Raw genomic sequence first — 20,224 nt, 5'->3', positions numbered from 1 at the left:
ATGTACAGTATTTGTGGACAGTAACTACTCCGAACGTTCCTGACATTAAGCCTGTTCAAGTAAATGCTGTGCTTGCCGCTCAAACTCAGCCACGGCGAGAAACGCGATAGTCGGCCCGACACTGATGCGAGAAACACCTATTTTGGCCAGCTCAGAGACAGTCAGTCCGTCAGTCCACCTCAAAGAAACATTCAAACGACCGTCAAATGCCTCGACAAGTTTCGCAACTTCTGCCCGACTGACGCCTCGCTTACTCCCTCCCCACACAAACACACTCGTGGCTCCAGCAGCGAGATACTGTCGGCCTCTCTCAATTGTTTCTTCCATTCCACCACCTTGGACGAGCGTGTCACATCTAGCATTCACCACAAAGGCTGGTATCCCTTCCTTCACACCGACCTCGACAGCAGTCTTGACCCGTGCGGCTGCTTCATCGACCGAGTAGAACTGCTTGGTTTCTTTGTTGTAGTCTTCCAGGTTCATGCCCACTGCACCTGCCCCGATGATCTGGCGGACGGCTTCTTCGAGTCTCTCTCCGTATCCATCTTGAAGGTCGACGGTGAGAGGTTTGTTGTGCTCCTTTGCCACTTTGCCTATCAGGCGTGCCGCAGCCACGTTTTGTTCTAGAGTGAGACCGTCGTCGCTGGTTCCTGCACTGATTGCAACAGAGTACGATGCCGTTGCTAACGCCTTGGCTGAGGACAGAGGAGCCACGGCTTTGGCAGAGAAAACATCGTGTACATTAGCGAGGACGAGGGGATTGCCTGGGCGATGATAGCTTTTAAGTGTTCTTGCCAATTCACTTGGAAGCCCCTTTGAAGTCATGGCTTGGGTTTGGGTGCTAGATGCTTTCGGAAAGGACGTTGAAGGTGGCTCTGGCGGTATTTTGAGAGAATTTTCTGTTGTTCTGAGTGTCGCTTGGTCGTCCTTCGTCCATCCACATACAAATCGGCCTCCAGATGAAGCTGCATTTATGTTTCCAAGTCCAATCGAGAAGAGACATCTGCGATTAGGTGAGATGAATCAGCATTCTTTGTCAATGTCATTGTGCTTTCAAAGCAGCGACTGTGATGTAGTCCTTCCGATTTTACTTTTCGAATGAGGTAAAATGTGCTTTTCCCGATTAGGAAGAAACTCGTTTCCTAATTAGGAAGGATCTCAAGGATCCACTGTAATTCCATCAATGCTACACTCCGTCTCCACTTGGCCGTGGACAGGCAGGCAGTTCTCCGTACAGTTTTCGCGCGCTCTGCATAAACGGTGCCCCTGTATGGCATTACTTGAGGTATTTGAAACTGACCCTTACATAAACAAGGAAATACGCATCAAAGGTAAAACCAGGCCGGGAATAGTTGAGCAACACCGGACAGTTCACGTAGACTCTCGCAAGCACATCCCCGGGTATTCAGCGAAGTGGATTATTAGTGGACTCGCTTATAAATGACTTTCGGATTACCGATATATTGTATATAGGGTGAATACATTGTTAACTACCTCTTCCGAAACAACCTGTAGCAGCCGTGTTGCCGCCCTTGAAGCCCTCGCGTGTATCCGTTGTTCTGTGCCCTCAACCGAAATAGGAATAGATCGCAGAAATGACATGGTCTACGATCAAATTGATGTCAATTGGTGCCCCAAACCTTGCCCGTACCTGCTCCGTTCGAGGCGTTTTTTTGCGGGGCGACCGATGAAGTCGTGAGTGCTGTATGTTCTTGGTCCCCGAAGTTAAGCCTGCGCAAACCTGGACCGAGCGCGCAAGCTAGCACCGTAGTAATACAACACAAACATGCCAAAGATACCTAAGACACTGATTGAGGGCAAGACCGTGACGCCTTTGTCCACTCCAAGATTGACAAACAGCGGCCTTGCGAAGAGAACGCTGCCAGCTGCGAATGAAGAGCGAGTCAGGTCGTTGGCGGCGAACAGAGACGCCGCGTACTGAGGATACGAGAGCGGCACGTAGACAAAGATGCTCTGTAGAATGAAGAAGGTGCCGAAGACGAACAAGACAATTCCAAGGATGGGCACCGTCCAATGGATGTCCGGCCGAGCGGTCCAAGCGAAGATGAAGAGCCCGATGGGGAAGAAGAACGACCCGAAAATTCCGGGAACGAGTCTGTGTTCCTGTTCGCGGAGGCCATTCTTCTTGTTGTCCGGGATCATGTACCACCGTAGGTAGGCAAAGTAGGTGAGGAGGCCCGGAGTGGCGCCAATCTGACATGGGACAAACGCCAATCCCGTTTCCCCAAGGTTGAAGCCGTACATGATGGGGAACACGAGCGGGAAGACCTCGAAGAAGGTAAAGTAAGTCGCGTAAAACAGAGCAGTGTACAAGTTGGCGAAAAAGATGGCCTGGTCCTGAACCATGATCTGAACTGGCTTGATCAAGGCATGGATGGCGATGTTGCGTGCGGTGAGATTCCTCTGGTCGATTTCACTTTGGGCTTGGAACCTTGGAGATCCGGTCACTCTTCTCAGCCGCTGTGCACGCCGGAGCAGAATGTTGGCCGCCGAAGTTTCTGGGAGGAGGAAGAAGAGGACGACAAGCGCCGGTGCGGCCATCCAGACCATCTCCCAGAGACCCCAGTGCCAGTTTTCGGCACTGACAGCAAACCCACTCAGCAGCGGCCCCAGTGCTGGCCCTCCCCACGCAGACCAAACCCACCACGCCAGTGCATAGGGGAAATACATGATGGAGTAGACGTCTCCAAACGATGCACCCGCGTTTGCGACCGCAGGACTCCCAAAAAATCCTTGCAAGAAGCGCAAGACCAACAAGGCGGCAAAACTGTTGGTGGCTGCCGTTGGGATGGAAATGATGAAAAATAGAATAAAGGGAATGATATAGATCGAGTTTCGGCCGATGATTGGTATCTCTGTCAGCGGGGCGAACAGCAATGGTCCGATACCATAAGCCAGGACATATAGCGAGAGAGGAAGGCTGGCTGCTGTATGTCCGACGCCGAATTGTGCTATGACGCCTTCTTCGCTTGCGGCGTATATGGCCGAACCGATGTAGACAACCCAGGTGTAGAAGCAGAGGAGGAAGATGACAAAGGACTTTTTTCCGTCACTCCAATTCAGTGGGTTGTCTGGATCGTCCGTTGTGTACCAATCCACCAAGATGATTCCGTCGTTCGTCAGCCTGGGAGCAATTGACAGAGATTTTGTTTTTTCAACCTCAAGTTGTTGTTCGACATCGAAACGCTCGTAAGAGTGAGGGATAGTTTCAGCCCTGCTTGGGACATGCGAGAGAGAAAGACCTCTGTCAAGTTTGGCTTCATTAATGCCTGCATCCGTTCCCCCATTTCCCAAAAGGAGTTGATACTGCGGTGGAAGTTGGAAGTCTGCTCTTTCTTCAGGATAGCGAAACAGACGGTTTCCAGAGATCCACCTCATAAGTTGTCCAAAGGCAGCTTCGCGGATGAGGTCTGGCATGCTAACTCTAAGGGTTGTTGATAAGCTGATGGCAAGGTTTAGAAGTGTTGGATCGGCTGTGATTGATGGGCTTCGGGGACTTCGCTACAGGCCGACTGAAGATTGAGATTTATGGTTTTGTTACATACTTCGCCTTTGCAACTGGGCTCCCTCAAAGTATTTGAATCTATTCATCACTCAGCAGCCAGGGTCAAGAATCTTCCTGTTCATCATCGCACATTAGGGATGGGTCCAGGTTGGTCATCAATCCTGAGTGCTGACTATTCAGGCGACGGCCAGACTCCTATCTGGATGATCAAGTGGCTGAAAATATTGGTCGTAGCCGACTGATCGTCAGACTCCCTCTCGGGGTCTGTTCAGGCATCGCGCACCATTTCAAAGATGTTAATTCCCTGATTTGGTTTGGGCTGACGCTAGAATGAAGCCTGTAGGCAGATGGTCAACCGTGAATGGTGACAGCCGTTGGGCATTCACAAGAGAGGCCGTAGAAGAGCAGGCATGTTACCATCGCTTGCTGCAGGCCGCATAAAGGACTAGTGTTTCATAGGATCCAACGCAAGGGTGCCTTAAATATGTAAACTTAACTTTGTCTGTTCAGGCCGGCGGCTCCGCTGCTGTAGCTTGAGGCCTTTACCAGTATCCACGCACAAAAAAATCATGTTCCCCAATTCGGAGAAACCTTGATACCCCTTTCGGCAGTAGCTAGATAATTGGCGAAGCAGCGCAAGGTTATGAGGTCTGACAGCCATAGCGCGCAGAGCCCGCAAGAACTATGTGTAAGTCGTAGCGCTGACAAATGGATCCTAATCGAGTAGCATTTGAACTAGAATGGGTTCACAGATCAATTGTTCAAGCAAGTTTAACATGGAATGATTTGCCTCAACAGTACCCATGACCACTCAATTGTACACACATTCAAGACGTCAGGGTTTCACTTCTTTCACCTGAACCATTCTCTTTCATTATCCTCACCGTGGACGAAAATACCACAAAGCGCCGACTCTCGCAGAGGAATATCTTCTCCAGGGTTGGTTAGTGTTCTTTAGGACTTGAAGAGAGGTGGCGCCATTTCACGGCGCGACTATGACACCTTTAGTGGGAAGCAACCCCGGACAAAATGGAAACCCCTATTCATTCATCAACAAATGTACTAAAATGCTCATTGTCATGTAGATATCTATTTTCTTTAAAATGACTGTTCTTGTATCTGCCTAAGCTCCTGTTTCCGTCCATTATGATCCTGTATGCGTTGAGGGCCATGGGCGGACGATGCTATCCATCAGAGACCCATGCTAGTTGTGAGCGTTCGTGGGAGAAGCGCACCCGACGTACTAGACTAGTGTGACTCTGAACTCCACTCTACTAATGCTATTGTTGTAGATGCGTCGCCCAAAGCAGAAACCCAAAGAACTCTTTTTCCCCTGCTGTTCAGGCGAAAAGCTCTTCGATGAATTGGGCCTTCCAGCGATGTGCCCCAGCAAATGCAATAAATGTGACGCCCTCTTCGATTTGACCTGTGCTTCTACCGTAATCAGCGATTGATTCACCGTTAGAATACTGCAAACCGACATTGTCGATGTGGTCCTCAGCGACAATTCCCCGCATAATGTCGCCAATGGTTGCTTCCATTGAGAGAACGTCTTGACGCGTCAAAGTTGGTATATAGATCTTCGATAGAAGTAAAAGTGGATCTTGCTGAGACGAGTCTTGGAACTCTGCCGCGGCATCCTCAACTGCGTCCCGAATGTTAGGAAATCGAATGACATCCCGATCGAAAAACGTGCTCAGCTCTCTTGAAACGTTGTTCAACTGCATCTGTAACGCTGTTTGACCGCTTGCTATCGACTCTTTCATAGCATATGCGAGCATTATCAGTCCTGATGCGTTTACACGATGGTAAAAAAGGTGACAATATTCGCGTGGGGCTGCGTGTCGTACAAGGATTGACGGTAATAAACCGTTTGCAGACATCAGAGCGACCAGAGCAAAACTGTAGCTGTAAAATGACTTCGTAGCAAGCCTCCACCTGAAAGTCATGAGATTCGAAATGATTGTAACCCTATCTGCGACCACTTGGTTGTCACAACCTTCCATGTCGAGGAAAGTTTTGTGAATATGAAAGTCGCGGACAGCACTTATATCCCGCTGTACGTCACTTGATTCAATCGTCTCGATGACCCTGTCGGGCGAAGTCCCAGAAAATATTGGGCTGCTGAGAACCTGTGCAACATCGTGAAGTGTGTTCAAGGACCGATATAGGGCATCTCGGAGGGCGATATCTCCCTGGAGTATTTGATTCACTTCTGGATCAGTCAAGTGTTCCCTTATCACGATTGCTATCGAACATAGTGTTGTAACGATCAAGGGATAATCATCCCAAACGGCGTCGTGAGAGTCATTGCGAAGCATTGCTTTGGCTTCTTGGGATAACGGGAAGAGGAGGGTCATGTTCATATTTGCCGAGTATCTTGTCGAAAAGGAGGAACTTCAAGACAGCACAGCCATGCTGGGGTTCGTTCTCTCCGGTTACTACAGCTGAGCATTGCCAAGGCGAGATGTATTCGCATTTTGGTAGGCAAAATCGCTGGAGGGGAAGCAGGTATTACAGATGTGTCCGGGTTGACCACTGAGAAAGCGGTGTGGGGTGGTGACAGTGTAGTAAATAACTTCTGCGCATATGAGCTGCCGAGTTCAGCCTCATCATGCCTTTCCAGCAGTGGGAATTCTGGTCACATAACATCCTGCACCCCTTTTGGATATATTATCCGCCAGTTGACCGCAATTGCCGGAAGCCTTTTGAGCTGAACATGATCTAGGTCGCCTGACTATTGAATCAAAGCAGTAATTCACGGTCCCATGGTTTTGCCTAGGCCAGGTGCAGATGGACCTCACCGCTGAACACGGAGTACCACGAAGAAGAATGGGAAGACTGGTGACTGTTCTCAGCAATTCCATTGTAGTGTGTGGAGGGATGAGAGTGTCGTGGCTCGGGGGATACGTGAGAAAAGAAGTCCTGCTTCGCTAAAAGGCTTTTGAGTATACCTACTGTGCAGAGTGTATTGTGCCGCACTCGCAACGACTAAGGTTCCCACAAAGCGATGTCTATGTGGCTTTGTCCATCAATCAAGCAGTGGGCATATTCGAGCCGTGCAGCCAGAGAACATCTTCAGCTCTAAGCAGACACTTACTGCATTCGGCGAGGCTGGAGAGTGAGGTCAGAGGGTGGATCGCGAGGGGAAACAACAATCTTGTCAAAAGCTTGGTCCGTGAGAGAATGCTTGCGTCAACGCCACTCCACGGTCCCGAACGTCGCCTGACGTGAGCAAAATCCCATCGTGTTAATGGAACGGTTTGGCTAGAGTGGACGCGCAGTGTGATATGTGTTGGAGTATGTGTCCTGTCATGCGTGCTGAAATGTTCTCGCCGCAGATCTTTCGGCCAGCATAGGGTACTGTACTGTAGTGAGCTGGTGCGTAATGCAGATATATGGCTCATGTATGGATTGTCACGGATCACTCGCTGTAAAGATATCCCCAGCTAAAGAGCCGCTGGGCAATATCGATGTTTACGCTACATAGAGCCGCTTACTTACTACTCCGGAAGCTGCTATTGTACTTGAGACTAGAATAAGGTTTAAAACTATTTCCACCTTCTCCAGATATGGATAACACAAAACTGCACACCGGTGATCGGATCTCCCCGTTGATTAGGTGGATAGAGTTGCTGGGCGAGGAGGCTTGCAGACAGGGATTCTTGGTACTTTTGCTTTCCGATCTACTCTGCATATGGGGGCATTTTGTGTAGTAGTGCGAGCACTCAGTATCTGACATACCGGCGCGGGTCCCACAACTGGCAGGCTGAGATTCTCGCGTCCCCAGCTTTCATCGAATGCATACAAGAAACTTTGGACTCCTGGCACCGAGCAGATTACCCATGCACCATCCTGGGTACTCCTAACGACCCAGGTTGGATGTCCAAGATTGTATGGTAATGAGATACCAGTATCCACGGTTATCCGCTTTCCGAGGAGTAGAGGTGCAGCAATGGCTGAGAGTACTCTACCCAGACTACGTCAAACTAATACCATTGATAACCACTAAATGCATATTTGTCATCATGAGATTTGAGAATGCACTCAGTATAGTACTATGCTCCGCAGGCGCAAAAATGATGACTAAGCCACTAAAGTCACGTGACTGTGAATTCCAGCTTCTCTTATCTTATCAGCCAAAACGAGCTAGCGCAGTGTCCATCGATATGATTGGGCCACGGCTTCGTGGGAGAGTTTCCTTCTCTGCTCGTAGAACTTTTTGTCGCCGAAATTTTGGAATCGAGACGGCATTGAAGGGACCTTTGATCCTTTTGCCGATTTCTGTTCTTCTACATCTCCCTCACGCTCATTGTTTCCATCTTTATTTTCCTTGTTGGATCTGTTATTGATTCTCCCTCACTCTTCTCCATTTGCTTATTCGTCGGCAGCATGTACGGCGCTGCCCGACAGGGGCGTTTCGCCTTCAGAGCACTCCGTTCCCTCCAGTCGACCTATACCTCTTCGACTCTTCCCCGATTGTCTCCTTTCTCCTGCAGAACGATACCCTCTATCTCTACTCGTATCAGTCAATTTTCGTCAATCTCACAATACCGGCAACATGCCGTCGCATCAGACATGGGCGCCGAGGACATCTCAGACGTCCAGCGCGAATATGCCACTTTTTCAGAGCTGGGCAAGGCAGGCATCGTGGATCAAAGGATCGTAGACAATCTTGTCGTCAAGAGAGGCATTGATGAAATGACCGAAGTCCAGCGGATGACTATCAATGAGTGTTTGGACGGGGCCGATGTCGTTGCTCAAGCTCGCACTGGTACCGGAAAGACTTTGGCATTCTTGACACCGATCGTGCAGCGCATACTCAAAGACTCATCGCTAGAGGGCAGAAGACCAAATATTGGCGATACCAGGGCCCTCATCATCTCTCCAACTCGAGAATTGGCAGAGCAGATTGCCGCAGAGGCCCGAAAGCTCGTCTACGGAACAAGAGTCCAAGTGCAGACTGCCGTTGGTGGTACCCAGAAGCAGTATCACCTCAAGCTTATGCAGCGCATGGGCTGTCATATCCTTGTTGGCACACCCGGTCGGATCAATGATCTGTTGTCAGATCGCTACAGCGGACTCAAGCTAGACAACATTGAAACGTTTGTACTGGACGAGGCTGATCGACTCTTGACCATCGGATTCTCAGAGGCAATTGCCGAGATTCAGTCTTACATGCCTCCTCTCGAAACCAAGGACCGTCAGACTCTCATGTTCTCAGCCACCATGCCCAAGTCTGTAGTGGGTCTGGTAAGGCAGACCATGAAGCCAGACTTCAAATTTGTTAGAACCATCGACCCAAACGAAGCTGCCACGCACGAAACAGTACCGCAGAAAGTTGTCTACCTCCCTGCTCTCCAGAACCAAATCCCTGTCGTCACCGAAATCGCCTACAAAGCTATTCAGGCACACAAACAAGATCCTCAAAACAATCTCCCCTTCAAGGCCATGGTTTTCTACAGCTCTGTGAACGAAGTGAGATTGGCTTACGAAATCCTGAAAAATCTTGGTGACCGTAGCCAAAGAGGCGGATTCTTCGCCCCCCATCCCCTATCGCCTTGTAAAGTGCTTGAGATATCCTCTCAACTCACTCAGACCCAGCGCGAGAGAAACACCCAAGAGTTCCGCAACTCGACCAGCGCTATCCTGGTTGCCTCTGATGTTGCCGCTAGAGGTATGGATTTCCCAGACGTCACCCATGTCATTCAAGTCGGTTTGCCCAGAACTACTGAGGACTACATCCATCGACTTGGTCGAACGGGCCGTGCTGGCAAGTCGGGACAGGGTTGGCTGATCCTGCAGGATGACGAGCGGTACGAGTTCAGGTCACTTATGCGCGACATTCATGCGCACAACATCAGCGAAGACGAGACTTTGGAAACAAGCAAGCTTGACATGACTCAACCCTCACAATTGTCAGTGGATGCTGGGAAGATCATGCAGTTCGTTGAGACGGGAGTCAAGTCTACTTCGATGATTGACAAGGCGAAGGCGTACTTGACTATCATGGGCGGCATGGTCCAAAGCCAGGCCAGCAGGAGCAAGCAAGCCATTGTCGACTTGGCCAACGACCTTGCGAAGTATGGCTGGGGTCTCGAGACTCCTCCTCGGGTGTCCAGCCACTGGGTTTCCAAGATGGGATTCCAATCTACGAACGGTCTCAACATATCTGCAGATATGGATCGCATGGATCGCGACCCCAGACAGATGAGAGGTGGAGACCGAGACCGGAGATCGAGGGGTCGATTCGATCAGGAAGACCCATTTGGTGCCGGTGGAGGCAAAGGCGTCTTCCGAGGCGGTTCTTCTGAATCGGGCTTTGAGAACCGTCGATCCGGCGGCTTTGGCGATCGAGGCGATCGGGGCGCCCGAAGGTCTGGTGGCGGTCACAACGACCGACGTTCTCGCTACTAAGCAATTTCTTCGGGAAGAAGGTGTCATTCGAGGTCGCCGGTCGATTGCCCATTACGTCGTTTCCACAATATGCTGAACAGGCGTGGGTATCGGCGTTCGGGTCTTTGATGTGTTCGAAGCCCGGTGTTAAAAAGGCGTCAAGCGTTCGGTCTTCTCTCAGCAGCATCATCCTTCGCTGCGGAAAACAACTCTTAACAGAGTTCTACCATCTGAAGCCACCACTTCGATCAAGCCCACAAAAGGGCAGCTCATATCATATGGGACCACCCATATTACCTTCACAACAGCTGTATTAACAACACTGGGCATTGCGATTGTCACTACCATGTGGAGTGCCCCATCTTCTTCGACGACAGACGCCACAAATTGTTTGATGGGCGCCCCGAGCCAATTCAGCCCTTCACACTTCGGTTCCCGGTCTGTGGATCGCCTATCGATTCTCATCCCTGGCGCTATCGTGTCCGGAGTGGGGAAAGGCAGTCAAAAATTGTCATAACATAGAAAGTTCTTTTTTCCATGCATGTATCTACCAGAGCGGCTTATATTTGGGTTCTACGGCGGAAAGACTTTGTGTGTGTGTGTGTATGCGTATATCATATGTATGTGTGTGTGTTTGCATATCCTGGTGTTTTTGACGAAGCCCACATTACCGCGGCGTTGACGGGTGTGCACTGGAGATGGGGGGGTTTTGAACATGTGCCTGCCGACGTTAGGTAGGCAGGCATGTTGTGTTGTATTGCTACGAATATGGCGGCGCAAAAGGGACGGATCAAGCTTTGCAGGGTGGGAAAGGCAAAGGGAAAGAGTCCCCAAACCAACAAACATCTCCTCTACCTCTCAACTTACTTGATGGTACATGAAGACAGTGTACCTTCAATACCACACCACTCCCGATCTCTTCTACACTGAATTGTTGGCGTTTCGTGCCCTTGAATGCCTGTCTTGTCGTGCTTGTAGCCCCTTGTACTCTGGTTTCGTCGACGTGGAAGAGCAAGCCATCCGTCACTCCACTTCATGGGCAGCGGCCTCTGGAGGGACAGGACCGAAGTTACAAAACCATGCTCCGTCTGCGCAGAGGGATATTCGTATTGTCTCGGTCAGTATTTATTCACCGATCATCAATTCAGCCAGGTTCGGGGTTGCGCTGTAACTTACGCAGCTCAAACTGTGCCCAGTGATAGGGCCCGTCTTCGTCCCAGTCCTCCCACAGTTCCCGAACCGTCTTCTGCAGGGCTTTTGCCAAAAACACGGACGAATCGCTGTGGTTCGCCGTGGCGTGTCCTCCGAAGGCATGGGCGTAAAATCGGGTTGCAAAAGCCCTCGCGTCCGATGTCTGAGTTGGCCACAGGGTGGCAATGCAGCTGGTAGCACCGGCGTAGAGGAACGCAGAGAGCATGCCCAAGGGGTCGTCGTTGGGTGCAATGTCCTCCTCTCCCGAGGCGCAGGCGAGGAGGACCACGAGTGCAGAGTCGAGCCCCAGGTCGAAGATATCCATTGTGGTCAGGTGGCCGTCGTCACTTGTAGAGAAAGACTGTTCTGTCTCGACGACCAGGGCTCTATTCTTCCGCTCTGCAGCTTCGAGGTACGCGTGACCGTGATAGTGCAGGATATTCGCCCCTTTCGCCAACTCCATGAATTTACTTCTCGTCACGTCTCGTCCGGCAGTCACTTTGCTGTTGGGAAAATACTGCATTGCAGATGCCGTGACTTGCTTGATCCTCTCCTCTTCCCGAGGGTCTTCTGGCCCCAGTCGCGCGAATGCAATTGCCTTGATATCGTCCCGATTTGTAGTGCTAAATCCCACGGCTTTCGAGACACATTTCCAAAGAAGCGTGCTACTAGCACTATAGATGACCGGATTTGTGATGATCAACGGTTTTCCTTCCGGCCCAAACGGAATCGCGTGGAGGGGGATGGCGTGCAATACACCCGCACGGCAGAAGACAACCAGGTCGTCCGGATTGACGAAATCTTCGATGGGCTCCAAGAGAGGGCGTAGCAGATCGAGGGTCCTTGTGCGCATTAGCTTCTTGCGGACAACTTGCCCTTGCTGGAGACCTTCAACTCCAAGGTTGTCCTTTACCCACTTCTCTATCTTCCAGTAGTCGTACTCGACTACTCGTTTCCGTAGTGCTGAAGTAGTACCATTCCATGCTGCAACGAAAAGTGTGTCGTGGTAACGAACCCAGTCAACGAAGACAACACTGGCTCCTTTCTCGAGGTGTTGCTCCGCAATTTCTGCCATCGCATATATATCGTCTTCGCCGACTGGTTCAGCGGTCGAGAAGCGGTCCAGAAGCCCGCGTGCCTTCTCGCTGGCTTCGACAGTTGACGGATTGACGTTTTCAAATCCCAGATCCCCACCATCTTGGGTTTCGATTGAAGTGACTAGTCCTCTGGACATCACTTCAACTAAAGCGACAGCTTTCCATTCCTGCATTGCTTGCCACAATGGGTATGGATCTCCGGTCAGTCTGGAAAGCGACATCTCGAGGCCCATATGAGTCCAGTACAATTCTTCCGTCTGCTCGAAAAAGAAGAGCCTACTATTTTCTAGTTCCTGCAAAGCAGGCATCGTGCCAAGTTTCTTTCGAAGTCTCAGCCTATGCAAGGTTCCATGTCAACATTCGTCAAAGAGATGTGGAGTTCGATTTTACCAGTATACTTACATTCCATTGAGACCCCTTCGCACAGACTCTTCTGCAGTCAAGCAGAAGCTGATTAGCCTGTCTCTGTTTGTTCTCTGAGTCTCGCTTAGACTCTCGATTTCTGTGTCTTCACCCCAATCAGTGTCGTCGATCTCATAGTGGACACACCTTAGGTGTGACCGGGCATGGATCATGCTAGCAGTAAGAGCGTTTCGGTATGATGTTTGCTGTGTTGTTTCAGTCCAGAAGAAGTCTTCTGCTGCTTTGAGGTAGGCCTGACAACGGGGCAAAAAGTCCACAAACAACACTCTCGCGTACCATAGCAGCGAGTCCAGTCGTCGACCAATATGCAACTCGAGCTCATGGACATCAATTTGCGTTTGACTGTGACCACATTGCCACCTGGCGCTGTCATAGAGTAATAGACATAATAAGGGGTTCCCGGCAGCTTCTGCAGCCGTTCCGAGTGCCCGTAATACCTTTCCCGCATGCATATCTCTGAAGACCTGAGGGGCCAGAAGGAGAAGACTACAGACCAAGTGTAACGAAGCCTTCAAAGTCATTGTAAGCTGCGTGGTCTGAAGCTGTATGGAGTTTTCTTCGACGTTGCAGGAAACCGTGTTTGCCAGCCATAGCAGAGATTCAACGGGCAATTCTGACCACCGCATTGTAGAGCCAGCCTCCTGAAACTTGGCCAGAAATATTTTGAGCTTGATATATATCCATCTATCCCAGATTCCTGCGAGATTGGTAAGTTCCTCAACACGTGCTGGATCTTGCATGGCTGAAGTGACATTGGCAAGCGCCCGTAGAAAGAGCTTGGTCGCCGTTTCTCCCGCACCGACATCTCCGCGAGACACTGCATATCTCAGGCAAAGAACTGCATACGCATAGGCTTCACGGAAATTGTTGTTGGTAGTATAGAGCATGCACAGAAATCTGGAAGCAACGAAGGCGAGCTCATCACTCTGAAACCCACCTCTTGGATGAAATGTGCGCTCGCAAGTAAGGATTAATGTTGGACTTTGAAGCCAGGATTGCATGCTCTGCAGCTGGTTCAATCTGAAAGCCAGTTCGTTGCCTGCTCGTTTGAGCACAGGGAGTAACTTTGCACAGACTCGAGGGCTTGTTGAGTTCACCCTCAGATCATCCTTATCAATCTCTGCCGCAGCCTCGAATTTCACTAGCCGCACCAGGCCATGAATATAGTCCATTTCCTCAAAAGAAAGTTGAACAGTTCTCCAAGTTTCACCTGGAGGAGAAGTTTCCAACCGAAGGCGTAGCCTGAATAAGGATACTTGGGTTGCACCCAAGCGTGACCCCGTCCGAGAGAAAATAGCGTCTGCTTCTGTCAGCAGCTGTTCACATTGGTGTCGCCATCTCTCAGGCTCAAGCGAATTGACGAAAACTTCAACGAGAACCAAACGTAAAAGCCCACTGATGATAGCATCCTCAGGAGTGTCGAGATTGTTCGTTTCTGCATGCACGCTCTCCGTGATGAAAGTTTGGCACAGCTCCTGAGCCTTAACAGGTTCAATCACATTTTCAGGTTTGTTAACCAGATAGTCTGAAGTTCCAAGTTCATAGACAGCAGCATCAACCTTGTGCATATCCAATTCCGTAATGAATGCGTCAAAGGCGAGATCCGATCTCTGCAGGTGCAAAAACTGGCGACGGAGATAAGTGATTCGTTCAGAAATCGACGATGTTTCATATTGGTTTAGCTGTCTCCCCAAGTCCGCTCTCAACGCCGCCAAGATTCGATGGCAGTATATTTCCGCCTGAAAATAGTTTTTGTGAGCAGAAGTTCTTAACGCTACGGATACTCCAAAACCTACCACTAGCAATTCGAACGAAACGTCGACAGCTGGATTCAGCAAGCGAGCAAATATCATGCAAACTTGTCTCAATGCTTCTAGCCAAGCGCCGTCCGTGAAACATTTGACAAAAGATAGTGCTGCTGTAAGCATGCACATGGCTGGAGCCGTTGCTGCAATGTCGCAAATCGAGGCCCCCGCTTCTTTTGCAAGCTTCAGATTGCCTTGCCTCTCGTAAATGCGCAGCTGTTCGAAGCGTTTTGACACAATTTCGAGATTCATCTTTTCGGAGACGTCGACTGCATTATTGAAATTGCCTGAAAGCATTTCTAGTCGACTCCGAAGCTGTTCCCTGGACGTCTGGTCACATTGTACTACTGCTGACGAGCTTGTTGCCATTCGTTCCTCGCACAGACGTAGCTGAAAGCCGTTATAAGTAAAACTGGTCAATGTGGAGAGATAGAGGCTCATCATACCTGTTGAGCGGCACAGAGTTCGTAAAGATGGTGAATCTGTATTCTCATGGTTTCATATTCGAAGATCCGATACCGCTATGATGTGGATAAGTCCATTCTGATTAGTGATAGGTTCTGCGGGACTGTACATTCTCTTTGCAACTTACTTCACCACCCTCGTTGACCTGTTTCTGAGATTGGAGTAGGGCTTGTACATCCTCTGGTATGGTCAATTGGGTTCCATCTGGCTGAGATTTCACTTAGACAGAGCATCCTTGTCGAGAGAATTGGCTCACCTTAAACTCTAATGCTATCAGTCTAAAGTACCGACTTCTTGCCGACTGGTTTGCGGTTGTGCAACCGGATACCTTGGCCTCCCATTCCTCTTCTCGTTGGGCACAATGGGTCTTGAAAGCATCTGCAATGTTGCCAAATTCAGCCGCTCCCATCTCATGCTGCAAAAGGCTCTTTTGAATTTCGGTGCGCTCTGTCGATGAAGTGGAACCCGGGTCCACCAAGCCTTTTGCTAGCCCCTTCCAAGTTGATGCAAAGTACTGGGATGCTTCTGCTCGCAGAAGTTGGATGTCCACAAGGTTCTTGACCTCATTTCTAAGCGATTGGTGGTTCCAATGTACACAGGCACACATTCTAATATACTGGTCTAGGAAGAGCTCGGCATCGTCTGGATCGAGGCTCTCAACCGCTTCGAGGTTTTTTCTGTGTGCTTCTTCATCCACTGTGCCAGCAACCAGCTTGTCGAAAGTAAACGGATTAAAAATCCAGGGGTAGTGAAGGTAAAAGCTCTCGGCCGAGTCATCCTCGTGGAATCTTCGCAGTAATTCAAGGTCTTCGCCCCAGATCGGAGGGACGTCCAAACGGCGATACTGTATGCGATAGAAGTTGTGGGTAGTATCGTGCAAGCGCTCGCGGTCTTCATGGCATGAGACACAGAGATCGAAGTCCTGGCACACAATGCATCGGTAGCGGGCGGCTTGAATTTCCTTCAAAAGTTAACGCTGCTGATTCCGGAATCGAGTTGACCAACTGAAAAGCATCCATCGCACTGAACGTCTGCGTGGATGTAGCGTTCCTCGACAAGATTCTGGTACCATGGCTCAATCATAGCACCTAGACTCTTGGGTTTGTCCACTGCAGGATCATCCTCTGCGGGGGAGGTGTCCATCGCTTCGGCTTGACAGGTTATGATGTCTTGATGTAGACACGAGAAAGCTGCGGCTAATTCCACTGTCGCATAGCATAGCTGTGAGATGCGATCCCAGAAGAGTTCACAGTTTTGAGTTTGAGCAATGTGAGTCTGGGATTAACTAGGATGGTGGTTGGGTGTCTTCGGGCGCACCGGGCCTAGGCGTTGCCTTAAGGTTTTAGTTCTAACCCTCTTTTGATCAAATCACCCCGCGACACCCCCCGCAATTGCGTACTGTACTTCCAGCCGACTTCTAGCTTTTGAGATGGTCTGTTCTCAGCTTTCTTGTCGCTGGTACATAACGATGCGTGTGTGGTTGAGACAGAACTAAATTCCTCGCGAGATATCTCGCAATGGATTCCATAGCCCCGATTGAGCTCCACCTCGAGCCTGACACAGAGCTGGCAGATGCCGATACAATACCTTTCGACGCAGAGGAGATCCGGAACTGCAAGATCGTGACGAGTGTATCCCGTGCCCGATATGGCAAGTTTCGGCAAAGCGATGCGTGTTTCCTTGTTGTCAAGGTCGAATTCCTGCCGTTCTACAACATTCGATTCAAGTACGCCGAAATTGAGTTGCGCCTCGTCAAGCCTTCTGGTCTGGCTCAGGGTCCAGCTCTGCCCCAACAGCCGGCGGTGGCAGCCTACGCCCCTAAACGCTGGCAGGGTGTGCAGGCGGCTAAGAACATCCAGAAAAGTATCCATACGGGTGTCAACACAGGCATCGCGACGCAGGCAGTAACGGGAGTCAGTGCCGGGGCCGAGGCAGGGGTAGATCACACAGTCCAGTATGCTGAGATGCGGCGTGCGTGGGTCGAGTCCGAGCTCGAGCAGACAATGGTCACTTGGAGGCTATGTGAAAATGATGTGACTCACGAGGGCATTCCTAAGCCCTTTTTGGGCGCCGTCATCGTTTCTGCGACGGACAGTGTCGCGATCCGCATGAGGTACTACGTCAAGCTCTCCAAATCTGTGAATCCACTCTCATGGACGGCGGGCCATGCCCGGATGTCCAAACCGCTTACTCTAGATCGAGCAACGATTGGCCAAGGCCTGGGTCCAGACGTCGAAGGCATTGGTGCTATGGAGCAAGATACCTTCAAGCTCGAGGATTTCGCTCCGACGAACTGGACTCTGTGACGGGTATTCCCTTTCCGCATATAAAACCCCCTTTTACGGTCCGAAGATTAACATCTTCTCGAGCATCCATCGGAGGATGTAAACCCCCCCATGCAGGAATTGCAAGGAGACTAATGTTTGAAAGGGGCATATGAGGCTGAGGGGAAGGAAGAGACTGATCTGACTGTACCATAGTCCAGACCCATGGATCAATGCGGCTGATATACCCGAGCAATGAGGCACTGTGACTGCACGTCCTTGTAGCAACGCGAACGCGAGGGAAAAGTAGGGTGATGGCAAAGCTTAACCTGGCTAGCCCAATTTGCATGGAGAGACCAACTTCTATACTCCGTACTAGTAATCAAGACATCAACTAGAATCGTGTGCTAACTCATGGGTATTATAAGCCAGGCTGAGGAGATCATCTAGCAACTATACTCGGGTGCCGGGAACTGGGCCCCATAGCCTAGATATGGGTGCGATTGATCGGTTGCTCAGGCCGAACTCCACTATGCTCAGTCACGTAGGAGCGTCTCAGATTGAAGCAGTGCTGCTCAGGGCTACGCCCAGGTTCCAAGATGGAAATATGTTGTATTCGTGTCGATATTCCCATACCGAATCGCCTGTTCCTTGCAGAATGTTACGACTGTCTAGTTATTTGTGCGCATGCTTGCGTTTGGTCAAGGATGTGACAATCTCCACTGTTTGATTTCCTCCTCATCAATCTCACGGAGTGCATTGACCTGCGCGGCTTCGCCTGTAATGGCACCCTTGACCATCTCGACGCCCCGACCGAGGAATGTGCCCTGGGACACGGCGTACGTGGCGGTGACGGCCTTGACTTTGATGACGCCGATGCGGGGATCGTTCTCGCTGCCGTCGTGCGTGCCGTCGCCCAGGTCGCCCAGCCACGTCTTGAGCGCCGGCGTGTAGTATTTCTTGACGACGGCGCGATCCGTAATGACGGCAGCCGTGCCCGAGATGCTGGCCCAGCTGCCGTTTGCGGAACAGAACGAGATGTTGATGTGCGAGTCCGATTCGAGGTCGTGCGTCTTGCCGGATTCGGTGTTTGTGTGGAAGAGGAGGTCGACGCCGCCGGATTCCTATCACCACAGAAAAAGAATGAAGGTGTTAGTGTTTGTTCTGGTCGGTGTCTGCTTTTCCTTCTTACGTAAAGGAAGAACGCCTGTGCCAACGTACCTGTGCTGCGAGAGCCATACACCTGGAGACGAGAAGACCGCTTTCGGCGATGCGTGTGGTCATCATTCCATATTTCTGCGACTGAATGAAGTTGTTCAGCTGCTCGATCTTGGTCTCGACGCCAGGTTCATCTTTGTTCTTGGCCTTGTATCTGGGTTATGGGTTAGCTGAGACTGTTCGTTCTAGCGTGAAAGAAGAGCTCCCCACGGATCAGTAGGTTGTCCAGAAGCCATGCTGAGGGTCTCGAGGGAGAGATATCTGGATTGAGGTTGATTGAAGACAAGGAAGATTGGATTTAACGAAGAAAGGTACGTTGTGCACTTGAGACTAGTCAAAAGAGAAAGTTGAGAAGACGGATGGAAACCCCACGAGGTGTGTGATATATGAGATGTAGCAGAAGTTCACCTTGGGCAGTCATTGGCATCTGTCATGAGTGACGTCGTTTTTCTCCACGAGCACAGGGACTCGTACAGGTGAATTCAGGAACAGACATACACCCTCATAGACCCCTCCCGTTGCATACTAGGAGCAGCCACCAGGCACGCGTGGCTGCTGGTGAGGAGGGGGAACGGGAACAACAACCCCATTCTTCCATGATCGGAATCAAGGCGCCATCGTGGTTGAAGGTTCTGACACGAGAGACACGCAAATCGACGCAGTGAGCAGTTGGGGTAATTTGGGCCGTGTACGTCGCCCAGAAGAAGAGAAGATGAACCCGCGTCACTGTCGATGATGATGATGATGATGATGATGATTGTCATGATGCAATGACACGACGAGGCATCCATTTTCCGCCATTGAAGCCGCCTTGTTTGTTTCCTGGCCGAAAGTGGCCGCGGGTTGCTTGGATAAGTAGTTAACTTTATCTCTCTCGAGTACTTTGGGATGTCCGGTTTGATCATCTATTGGAAACTGTTCAGCGTTGTTGATGCTCGACGAGGCTGAGATTGAGATTGAGAATGAGACGCGGGGAAAAGAAAATCCATCACCATCCCGTGATGACGTCAAGACTCCGACGCCCCCGATCAAGTTAGACGCGTTCAGCCTTGTCGTATTCGTATTTAGGAAGTCGGAAAGGACACTCCTTGGACGACCGCGACGCAGGGGAGCGACTGCTGGCGTAGGAGATCTCAAGTCTGTTATTCAGAGACTCAGTTGATAGCTCATATGTACGATAAGCACCGTCGAAGACTCAAAATCCTCAATGAACTTCTGACGTTCACGTTGATCCTCGACCGATGGACGTCTTGTCACTAGTTTCAACCTCGAAGACGACGACAGCGAATGCCTCCATGAGAGAGCCGAGGCACATCCTGTGAGTTGACGGAGGGAGTGTAGAAGATGCAAGGGAAGATCGGTAGGTATCCAACTTTTCAAGGTCCGCGTAATCTCAGATTCATTATATGGAAATTGTCATTTCTCATCGGCTGTCCAGTTTGAGCCGTCCTAGGCAACCAGTCTCAAGTGTTTCACCCCTAGGCCGCTTAACACCTAGATCCTGCTGCAAGGTACCCCGAAAAGGGGATGAGATCCCCTATTCAACATTTTGGATACGAGTTATCATGGCTGCGGGAATACAATCCAACGCGAGCCATTCAGACCGCTGGACAATGCTGAACTCCACCTGTAACTTGGGTGCTATGTCCTCCACTGACATAAAGATAGTGCCTGTATTCTCATCTATCCAGGCGGGAAGATGAACCTGTTCATTGAAAAATTGAATTCCAATACCAATTAATCGCAAGTGCGTAGTGTCGATGGTAATGATTCGGACATTCTGCTTACGATCGAGGACAAACAGTCGTGTCCTTCGATTGGCATCACCTTCATGGCGGT

The 20,224-nt window shown here is 50.4% G+C and overlaps 7 protein-coding genes across 7 annotated transcripts; 2 read left to right on the top strand and 5 right to left on the bottom strand.

The window, feature by feature from the left end:
• Positions 1-45: 45 nt before the first annotated feature.
• PV08_02798 (uncharacterized protein) lies at positions 46-825 on the bottom strand (the record flags this gene model as incomplete). Its single annotated transcript, XM_016377156.1, has 1 exon — positions 46-825. The coding sequence occupies one exon, from the start codon at positions 823-825 to the stop codon at positions 46-48; it is 780 nt and encodes a 259-aa protein (XP_016238726.1).
• Positions 826-1,725: 900 nt separating this feature from the next.
• On the bottom strand, positions 1,726-3,438 carry PV08_02797 (uncharacterized protein; the record flags this gene model as incomplete). Its single annotated transcript, XM_016377155.1, has 1 exon — positions 1,726-3,438. The coding sequence occupies one exon, from the start codon at positions 3,436-3,438 to the stop codon at positions 1,726-1,728; it is 1,713 nt and encodes a 570-aa protein (XP_016238725.1).
• A 1,428-nt stretch (positions 3,439-4,866) lies between these two features.
• PV08_02796 (uncharacterized protein) lies at positions 4,867-5,892 on the bottom strand (the record flags this gene model as incomplete). The annotated part of the gene is made up of 1 exon (XM_016377154.1): positions 4,867-5,892. One exon carries the CDS (start codon positions 5,890-5,892, stop codon positions 4,867-4,869), a length of 1,026 nt encoding a protein of 341 aa, XP_016238724.1.
• Positions 5,893-8,104: 2,212 nt separating this feature from the next.
• Positions 8,105-9,943, top strand: PV08_02795 (uncharacterized protein; the record flags this gene model as incomplete). Its single annotated transcript, XM_016377153.1, has 1 exon — positions 8,105-9,943. One exon carries the CDS (start codon positions 8,105-8,107, stop codon positions 9,941-9,943), a length of 1,839 nt encoding a protein of 612 aa, XP_016238723.1.
• Positions 9,944-11,066: 1,123 nt separating this feature from the next.
• On the bottom strand, positions 11,067-16,046 carry PV08_02794 (uncharacterized protein; the record flags this gene model as incomplete). Its single annotated transcript, XM_016377152.1, has 7 exons — positions 11,067-12,546; positions 12,613-14,372; positions 14,430-14,828; positions 14,885-14,959; positions 15,031-15,111; positions 15,160-15,864; positions 15,909-16,046. 7 exons carry the CDS (start codon positions 16,044-16,046, stop codon positions 11,067-11,069), a joined length of 4,638 nt encoding a protein of 1,545 aa, XP_016238722.1.
• Positions 16,047-16,420: 374 nt separating this feature from the next.
• PV08_02793 (uncharacterized protein) lies at positions 16,421-17,209 on the top strand (the record flags this gene model as incomplete). Its single annotated transcript, XM_016377151.1, has 1 exon — positions 16,421-17,209. The coding sequence occupies one exon, from the start codon at positions 16,421-16,423 to the stop codon at positions 17,207-17,209; it is 789 nt and encodes a 262-aa protein (XP_016238721.1).
• Positions 17,210-17,868: 659 nt separating this feature from the next.
• PV08_02792 (uncharacterized protein) lies at positions 17,869-18,621 on the bottom strand (the record flags this gene model as incomplete). The annotated part of the gene is made up of 3 exons (XM_016377150.1): positions 17,869-18,291; positions 18,389-18,539; positions 18,596-18,621. 3 exons carry the CDS (start codon positions 18,619-18,621, stop codon positions 17,869-17,871), a joined length of 600 nt encoding a protein of 199 aa, XP_016238720.1.
• Between the last annotated feature and the right edge of the window lie 1,603 nt (positions 18,622-20,224).

This window comes from Exophiala spinifera, assembly GCF_000836115.1.
Source record: "Exophiala spinifera strain CBS 89968 unplaced genomic scaffold supercont1.2, whole genome shotgun sequence".
In the NCBI taxonomy this organism is placed as follows: Eukaryota; Fungi; Ascomycota; class Eurotiomycetes; order Chaetothyriales; family Herpotrichiellaceae; genus Exophiala; species Exophiala spinifera.
This window is presented reverse-complemented; position numbering and strand designations above follow the sequence as displayed.